General features: G+C 41.2%; 1 protein-coding gene across 1 annotated transcript; it reads right to left on the minus strand.

Annotated features, from left to right (window-relative positions):
* Window positions 1-4,638: 4,638 nt before the first annotated feature.
* On the minus strand, window positions 4,639-9,187 carry LOC125385681. Its single transcript, XM_048408950.1, has 3 exons — window positions 7,796-9,187; window positions 7,601-7,700; window positions 4,639-7,484 (listed from the first exon to the last, which is right to left on the minus strand). The coding sequence occupies exons 1-3, from the start codon at window positions 8,335-8,337 to the stop codon at window positions 7,479-7,481; spliced, it is 648 nt and encodes a 215-aa protein (XP_048264907.1). The 5' UTR covers window positions 8,338-9,187; the 3' UTR covers window positions 4,639-7,478.
* Between the last annotated feature and the right edge of the window lie 311 nt (window positions 9,188-9,498).

The raw sequence follows: 9,498 nt of genomic DNA on the forward strand, positions 1-9,498 counted from the left end.
TAATGTTTCGTTCGTGATAAAAGACGTTTAAAAGAGAGAAAAATCTGTAGATATAAAAGGAAAAAGTAGAAATTAGAAAAACAGGGTGAAAGAAATAAGTGGAAAGAGGAGCATAGGGGACGGATAATAAAAGTATCTATATGTATCCGAATATGAATAATTGAAATGAAGAAAACGGGAAATATAAACGGTACGGAATAGATGCTGAAGAGAAAAGCCAAAAGAAACTCTCGCGTCGTGTTTCTAAAAAATCGCCAGAAAAGGAACCGCGTACATAAAACTACGTACACCAGGAAAAGACAACGAAACAGGAAAGAATCTCTGAAAAACAAAGGGGGGAAAAACGGTAGAAAAGAACGAACAAAACGGGGCAGACTGAGAATGAAACGTCGCGGAAATGAGCAGAGAAAAGCGAGGTGGAAAAGCAAGGCAGAGAGGGGAGAAAAACGGGGAAAATCAAAGCTGTGGGTGCCAATGAACACATATACACACGTCGTTTGTGCCTGGTTGCGTTTCCTTTTTACCCTATATTTCCACGCGCGTGTCTACGTATTTTCACGTAAATATTTTCCACACACGTTATATATACACTCATACGTATATTTAGTCTTGTATGTATATGCACGCCATCATACGCGTGTATTAGTTAGATATTCTCACCGCACAAACGTACATACACCCACACGTGCTGCTTACGTATTTTACACCCACACACAGGCACATATACGCGTTCACACGTGTATTTGGACACATATTCTCCACGCATACGCGTGCATACAAACGTCAACGCGTGTACTAGCCACGTATTTTCAACGCGCATACATTATACCTATACCCGCACACACGTATACGTAATACACCTATTTTCCACACACTGTACATGTATTAACATGATCCTGCACGTACTCATATACGCGCATACGTACACGTACGTGCGCACAGTCGTCGGAGAAAGAGGAACAGGAGGAGGAAAGAGAAGGAGAAAGAGAGCGTCGACAGAGATGCTGCTGACATTGCTTGAACATATTTGAGTTGCTCCGCTCATGACCAAATATTTATTTATTTGCACGGTAATACACATTTGTATTAACCGCGTAGCACGATTCAAGGCACGTTCATTCAGATTTCTCTGGCAAATTTTGCGCGACCCGCTGCACGACTAATTAGCGACGTGTCCTCCCCCTTTCCTCGCTGGCCCCACGCCCCTCTATACGTATATTGCTCGCTTATTAACCCTAAAAACTGGCCATCCCAGATCGTTATTTAGTTCGTTCCTACGGTGTCCTGTTTACGCGAGTTTTTCCACCGGTTAAAGTATGGTCGCCAAGAAAATTCTTTCTAAAGTGATCGACGAGTTTATGTTCGAATGAGGAACGTTGGTTCAATCTACCTATGTACGCAATTTTCGAATAACTTTTTACGCTAATTAGTAGGCTACGGATTCTTACGGAAGTTTATATCTTAAATAGAGATTCGTTCTACTCTTGTTACTACTATTTGTTATTTATATACGAATCGTTAAAGTAAGTAAGATACTTATCCTACATTGGATACTTTATACATTCTTGCGTATTGTATGCGTACTATTTACGTTTTTGTATCTTGAAATTTCACGCAAGTACGCCAAGAACTATATATATATATATATATATATTACGTGTCGGCTTAATAAACGTTTCGAGTTGTCCATAATCTGCCCCATTTTAACGAAACGCTTATCGATCCGCGTTTCGACGCGCACGTTGGTCTGCAACATTACATCGAAAAGTATGTTCATGCTAACGACAAGCAAACAAACCGAGCGTGTTCGATTCTCACCGTGTAGTTGGGTAATCCACCTATCTGTCCGTATATCTAACTTCTTCTCCACTTTTTTCTTCTCTTTTTCTCTTTTTTTTCTTTCTTTTCTTTCGAAGAATGAAATAACACCTGCGAAGATAGCCACCGTTGCCATCGGCGCTCATTTTTCGAGCCAATAGCGTTTTCTTCTTCTCCGCGTACGATAAGAAGAAATCAACTGAAGCAATACGCGCATAGAATTCGAATTTTTGACAAAAAGAGACGTTATTTAAGCTTTAGATGTTTAACTTTCAACGTTACTGCGATGTTGAACGTCGAAACAAGAAAACAAAACCTGCTGTTACTCAAAACATGCTTCGGATATAATTTCCTTCTTATTTCAATACAACGATAAGAAATACACGGAAATACGCAAACAACTGGAACGAATTTCTCCGTAAGAAAACTTGTCACCCTACCATCGCCGTCTGACGCAACTCGATCGTCGTACAGGCATTTCCTACCTTCCAAAAATTCCAAAACTCTTTTCCTGCGTAACTCTATCGGCGAACAAATCGCACAAAATTGCTCATAATTCGACGATGGATCGACGATCGCGCTGGCGAATGGAAATGTCGCGAAACATCGGCTGCTGTATTTACTCGCAATTCCGCGGCAGCCGATAATGGGTCCTCGACCCCCTTCAGATAAAAACCAGCACACCACCTTACCGCGAACGATCGAGTAATCGTGGAGATACCGCGGGAATAGTTTTCACCGATAATTAATCGATGGAAAAAAGCGGTCTGTTTGCGACCGACCTACATTACATTGCGATAATGACGCTCTTACGTGACTGCGCCGGGGCGCAATCGTTTTCAGAACATGGCTCGATGAGAACGATAATATTTGGCTAACTCGGGAAACGGGGGTTGAAGCTTTCCTTCAGCCAAACCACCACGTTGCTCTTCCTTCTTTGCTTTCCATTCGTTTCGATCTTTCTGTTGTGTAAGAAGATTATTTCGGACGAGGCTGTTGATATTCGCGTACAAATTTCAATGTACCGTTTAAAACTTGCATCCGAATCTATCGAAGAACAAGTAGTTCGTGCGTAGATACGGTACATGATTGGTACATGTTATTCGGTCACACCCTGTATATGATTGGAGTTTATATTATAGGTAGTCCGAAAAGTTTCTTTCGTTTGATAAGATGATAATAGATGAACAATTTCTGTCTTATAGTATTTTATTGAATCGAGTATGATCCATTTCCTTCTATTTCTATTATTATGTCCGCGCATAGTTCAATAAACTGATATAAAACAAAAAACATAGTGCGTTTATTATTTTTATATAAAACGAAAGAAACTTTTCGGACAACCTGGTATAACGAGAATTCGTTGATCTTCCTCATGTCCTGTTATTTCTCGTTCGAGCAACGTAACAAAAATGCACGTTCTCGTGGATTCAATTGGCAAAATAGATTTGATCCAGACACCAATGAAAATTTTCTTACCGTAATTGGAGGCGGATCACATGGAAAAGTACACGATATGCGATAAATTACTCTTGAAAACGTTCAAACTACTAAAAAATCTTATAAAGCACGAGGGTAGTCGATTGAAAATTCTAAAACTCCAACAAACAAGGTTATATAGCAGGTTGGACGAGGCAAGGAGAGAGAGAGAAAGAGAGCAAAGGGAGCGTGCTCGGTCGTCGATCAGACGCGGAAACGAGCGCGAATCGCGGGGTCAGGGGGCGCGTGCAAATCCACCCCCGCCAGTGGACGACAAAGGGTGGCGCGACGATATGTACAAACCAACGGAAGCGTGTCGAATCCAGGAAGCGAGGCGAGAATTTCCGGGGAAACATTCGGAAATCGTTGAACGCGTCTAGCCGCCGTTCCGGAAACGTGATTTCGCCAGTCGCCACCTTCGTTCACCCCCATGCACCCTCTCGTCCCTCGACAAGCCACTGTTACACACTCGAAAGCGTCGAAATTCTTGCACAAGCCCCCTCGACGCGTCGAATTTGTGCCCGCGAGTCAATTTTCCATTCCTTGGCAAATACTCGATGCCTGTTTATAAGCGGTGAACGTACGAAGCTGCTGGCAAGTACGTAAAGCGTGAATAAGGAAAGGAAGAAGGAAAGATGTCGCTTCGAGGATAACGCGTGGTTCTTTGATACAAGAGAAATCTCGGATAAGAAACGGACCTTGCGTTTAACATTAGAACTACCGATAGTTAGCACGAAGCTATTTCTACCAAAACCAGTGAAAATGGCTGGTCTTTAACAAATACGTGATAATAGAATATTTTCATATTTATTGATTTATTACTTTCTACAGAAGCAATTCAATGTTATGTAATATATTTTTGGTATTATTGATCCATCTGGGACCATGATCACTAAACGAGGGTTAACACATTTATAAAATTGTAGAACCAGTCATTTTGACTGCTGTGGTATTTCTAGTGTCAACATCTAGCGATCTAGCGATCGATCCAGAACTTTCCTGATAACCGATATCGTCATATCGAATGATACGCGGTAAAAATTTGAAAAACGCGTGGGAAGTTGTAGAAAACGAGGAAACTGGTTAGTTGGGGTTCGATAAACAGATTGCAGGACTCTTTTACACTTTGACAAGTGGCAGTCATTTTAACTGCTATTGGTATAAGTAGCCTTGATACAAAATTATTCTCAGTTTAAAAAATAAAATAAAATTCATTATATTATTCTTTTAATTATCGTTGTGAAAGTCATTACATCATTGCGAGGAAAAAAATATAACATGAAGTAGGAATTTTAAAATAAAATTGTAAAACCAATCAATTTGTCTGGTGTGGTAGTTCTAGTGTTAACGATATCTCCAACTTGGACAAAATGAATACTTACAAATTTATAAATATCAGTTTGTATTCTTCAAAATTTTCTCTAAAATATATCATTATTTTGGTGTCTTTGAAAATAACAGCAATAATAGGTAAATAGAATCTTAGCGAATTAATTCCAGTTAATTAATTCTGATTATAACGAATTTCGAATAAAGATACAAGATGGAGCAATTATTATATTATTCTTCGACGTATATATTTTTACGGCTAATACAGGCAACGTAGACGGCTTATTAGCGTTTCCAATAAATAATGCAATTTGAAATATCATACGATCACAGTTCGATATTCTCCTAATGCCCGATATGCAGCGAACCAGGGGGTGAAATAATGCGGCTTACCGCCGGGGATGTTTTTAAAGCCAACAAATAGAACGGAGGCCTCTCTAAATATGCTCTGGAATCAGGAGAATCCTGATGCTCGATTGCGAGCCGTGCAACCCTTATTCGCGGAATCCGACGTCGATAGAAAGAGGGAAAAGTGCCTATCGAACGACTTACTTGAAAAGTAGTACAGGATATAATACTCGCTCGTGCCTCTTTAATATACATCCACTTTGCATACCTTTACTCTACAAAATATTTCATAATATTTCTTTCTTATATTTCGTCTGATTTTTTATTATCACAGCTAATGAATGGCCTGTCGTTATCGTTTCAAGAATGAACACATCTTTTAACGTACGTCGAATAGAATCGTACGCGTCTACTGTATAAATTATTCGAACGATCTCGTTCCAAGTTACCTGAGCGACGTTTATCGAAGTTGTTCCAATAATTACGAACGATAGTTTATATTATTCCTTCGTAACTGAGAACATAACTTAACTTATACTAACGTCATTCGTGTTTATTCGAGCGATTTCCCATCTAAATAATTTACACGATAATTTAGATTCGAAACGATTTAGGACATTGGACGTGACTCGAATAACAGTCAAATGCGTAGTAACCTGTTCGAAAGGAATTTTTAAAGATCCTTTTTTTATCGATCGTTCATAATGGAGCAAATTTGTAATTAAGGACCGGTTAGATAAGGATTGATGGATTAAAACCAGCATTACGCGATTCATGCGTGTAACAAACACCACCTTGTCACGACGTAAAAATGGTGTCGTAACCTTCGCCACCGCTTGATTACCACCAGGCAAACGAATCCTGGAAAAGGATAAAGAGTGTACGACGACGACGTCTACGAAACCGATAGGGGGAGGGCGACAGTTTACGAGGGTGACGCTAACTCAACGGGGGTGGATGGGTGGTGGCTCGAGTGGACTGGTTTATAGGAGAAACGCGTAGAAAGGACGAAGAGGAGGCGAGAAAAAAAGGGAACCACCCACGGAGAGTCCGACAAAGGCCTGGCCACTTGTCCGATCTCTTGGATCTACGCAAATAGACGCCCACGAAGCCTTTTAACGTTCCTGGTCTCTCGTCGTTGCTTGTCTCCGTCGTTTCTCCGCTTGTTTCCGTGTCCCCATGGCCGACACACCTGCCTTGGCCTCCTTTGAACCGTTTCGCGGTGTCTTCACTCGCTCGTCCCATCGTACGATGATGCTTTTTAACCAGATTCCTCAGTTTAATGAATTCAATGGGCGTTCACCGTTGACCGATTGATAATATGCTGCGGTAAATGTGGCGTAAATTTGATCTCGTTTCTGTCAAAACGATATAATCGTTTATTGAAATGTCCTTTTGTCAAACAGAATTTACTTTCGAATTCCTAGAAGAAAGGAGCACGCGATAGAGGGAATAACAATGTCTAAAAACAGTTGTGTTTAAAAACAATGTTCGATGATTTATTTCAATCGTTGTCTGTCTCTTTACTCTCTCGCGTGCATTTTTGCTGCTGAATAATCTGAATACGCGCACTTGTCTATGTATTGATCGTACAGTGGCTAGGAAAAATATTTATTTCCCAATGAAACGTATTCTTCTTGGATCCTCCGTTTCATTTCCATGGTATTCAATTTCCATAATCGTGCGAAAGTAATACTAAACGATAGTAAATTTATTATAGTTGGTTCTAAATAACTGGTGTATAAGTGAAATGATACGTGCGCAAGCATACAATGTGTACAAATAGCTTTGTAGCCACTGTATATACGCGACGATATATAAACAACGATACAAAAGGAGAAAAGGAAGGTAACACACAGAATAAAGTAAAACTTTTTTCATGGCTGCTTTGAAACGAGAAAAGCTCGCGCGTACAAGAGAAAAGGGGAGAAAGAGGGAGAGAGAGAGAGAGAGTTAAGGCATCGGCATTGATTGGTTTGTTTGCGAAGAACACACAAGCCAATACACGATGAGAGAGAGAGAGAGAGAGAACGGAACACGCCGACGGAACGCAGCGTGCTAATATTGGCGCGGAAATTACGTAAAACAAAGGAAGCGTGCCGGAACTCCGTGTCTCTCGACAAATCGGCCAATCGATCTTCGCCAGGAGAAAGTTCCTGACCTGGGGAATCGAGTGCCGTCTCCGAGAGTATCGATAGCGTTCACGTTACGTTTCAATCTTGTATTTTCTCAGTTGCTCCATTTCAAACCCTTCAACGTGTATGAAAAGGATTTAATAATTGATTTTTATATCTCATTGTGCTTTTAAATGCGTTATATGCACCGCAGAATTGGAACATTAGGAACATTGGAACATCGAAACCAACGAATCTATTAATATTCTTCTCATTACCACTGATATTACCTGCGAACTATCGTCTGTACACTTTCGTCGACTGTAGTAACAGCACGCGACTTTGACCAAGTGTAGTCCCAGTCGATGATGGATTAATAACTTGGACACATTATTCCTTAAAATATACGAAACCTATTAGCGTAATAGAAATTCTTGAGAAACCCGCTACACAGACTAGACACACGAAATAAGTCTGCGGAATTAACAAGAAGTAGTTTACCATATACATACCACATATATATCTTCAACTTCTTCGAGCTTCGTAAAATCGTACGATCTAAATGAATCTGAATGAAGAAAGAAACGCCGACGTCCTCGATTGAATGCAAACCTAAAAAAGCAAGACTGAATGATACAAATTAACCAACCTATGTATATACCAACCTGTGTAGCGTTAACTGAATTTAATCCTCTTTGACAACTTACCTCGAAAATGACTTTGAAGCTGGTGCACCTTGCCAGTACCAAGATGCAAGCTCAACACCGATCCTCAACACTCCCAGAACCCATCGAAAAACCGTGTTGTTACGAAAAGGTTGACGGGAGTGGTCCTCATTTCCATTCTCACCGTGGTTGCCAGGGCCACGAAACCTGATCCTCCGACGCCGCAAGAAGAATACGGAGGAGCAGAGAAAACACTGCGGGGCCAAAAAACGGCGGCACTCGAGGCTTTTACGCCTCTTCGAGGAAGAAGGACGTGATGGAGATGGCGACGGAAGTGGAGGGCCCGCCGGCTCAAGAGCTTCTATCGGGCCCTTTCGACGAAATCCTGAGCGTGCCGCTGTTTGCCCAAGCGGCTGAGGGTCAAACATCGGATCGCGGCCGGTTTCCACGTCCCCACGTACGATACCTGGGGAAAGGTACCACGTTGGTACCTCGGGGCGTTTACCATTTACCTGAAAAAAGCCGCGGCTTTCACCGCAGACTCGACGCGCGACTCTTCTTCTTGGTACACGCTGTTGCGCCATGCGTTTCGGCAACGTCGTTCGAAAGACTCGTCCAACGTGTAAAATAGCGATGTTGGTTAACCCCTTGCGTTAAGATTCGTTTTCTGCTGCCCGTGGCAGACATAGAAATCTGATTTCATCATCGCCGTGGAATCGACGTTCTTGCGAACTCAGTACGTCGATGTGCTGATTTTTGTAAGCGTACGCGATCATTCGTTAAAACGTCAGTTCTAACTTCCAAGGCCACGCTGTTGGAAGACCATAGCAGACAAAATGGTACAATAGGTGGTATAATATTCTGCGATTGAAAGAATGGTAAAATTAACGCACAGATCTATATACGTGGAATGTGGTTTTTGTTTAACGTTATAAGATAAGGAATTAGAGGATAGTGCGATGGTATAATGACACGATCATTGGAAAATCATCGTACTCCCTTTTTTCTATGTATTTAAAGGATGGAAGAAACGGTAGAACGAAGGAGTCGAACAAACGAAAGATTTTTATTAAATATTTGAATTCTGCTAACCCGAGTACATTTTTACGGCAACCAGACAAGCAGGTTCGTAAAACGTATCCTTTGTCTAATAGGACAAGTTAAATTACAGTATACGAGGTGGCTGGAGGTTGCGGGAAAACAATGAACGCCTTATTTCTGGCACAGACGCGCGGGCCAAGATGACGGGATGGCTAAGGAGACGGGCGCCAGGTACAAGTCAATTTATCGTTGTGCAAACACGCGCTATCGTCGTGCGAACTGGTATCGTCGCGTTACGACTATTCCGCTAGGAATTCTGGGATGAACTCGCGCCTCCTCGATCGTTGGCCTCGTTATCTTCTTGCGTGAAGCGAAATCAGAGAACTTGGGTTTACCTGTGTCACATAAATTTTACGAAATGTAAGAAAATTTTATATAGCACCGCTATCAAAGTGTGCGCGACAATAATAACTCGCTTAGGGTTGGTTTATCTCTATATGAAAGAAGAAACTGCAAATGATTTTGAGTAGTCGCTAATCGTTGATATATTTATTTTCTTCTTTCTCTTTGATCTCAGCTGTATATTTAAGACAAAATACATCATTGTTGTATTATTTGAACGACGTATCGCGTTGGGGGATCAAATGTAACGATTTATGCAAAAAATGCCTTGTTAATATTTTCAGCTTGTTGTAGATAGATCG

Source organism: Bombus terrestris, chromosome 9, assembly GCF_910591885.1.
Source record: "Bombus terrestris chromosome 9, iyBomTerr1.2, whole genome shotgun sequence".
Lineage (NCBI taxonomy): Eukaryota > Metazoa > Arthropoda > Insecta > Hymenoptera > Apidae > Bombus > Bombus terrestris.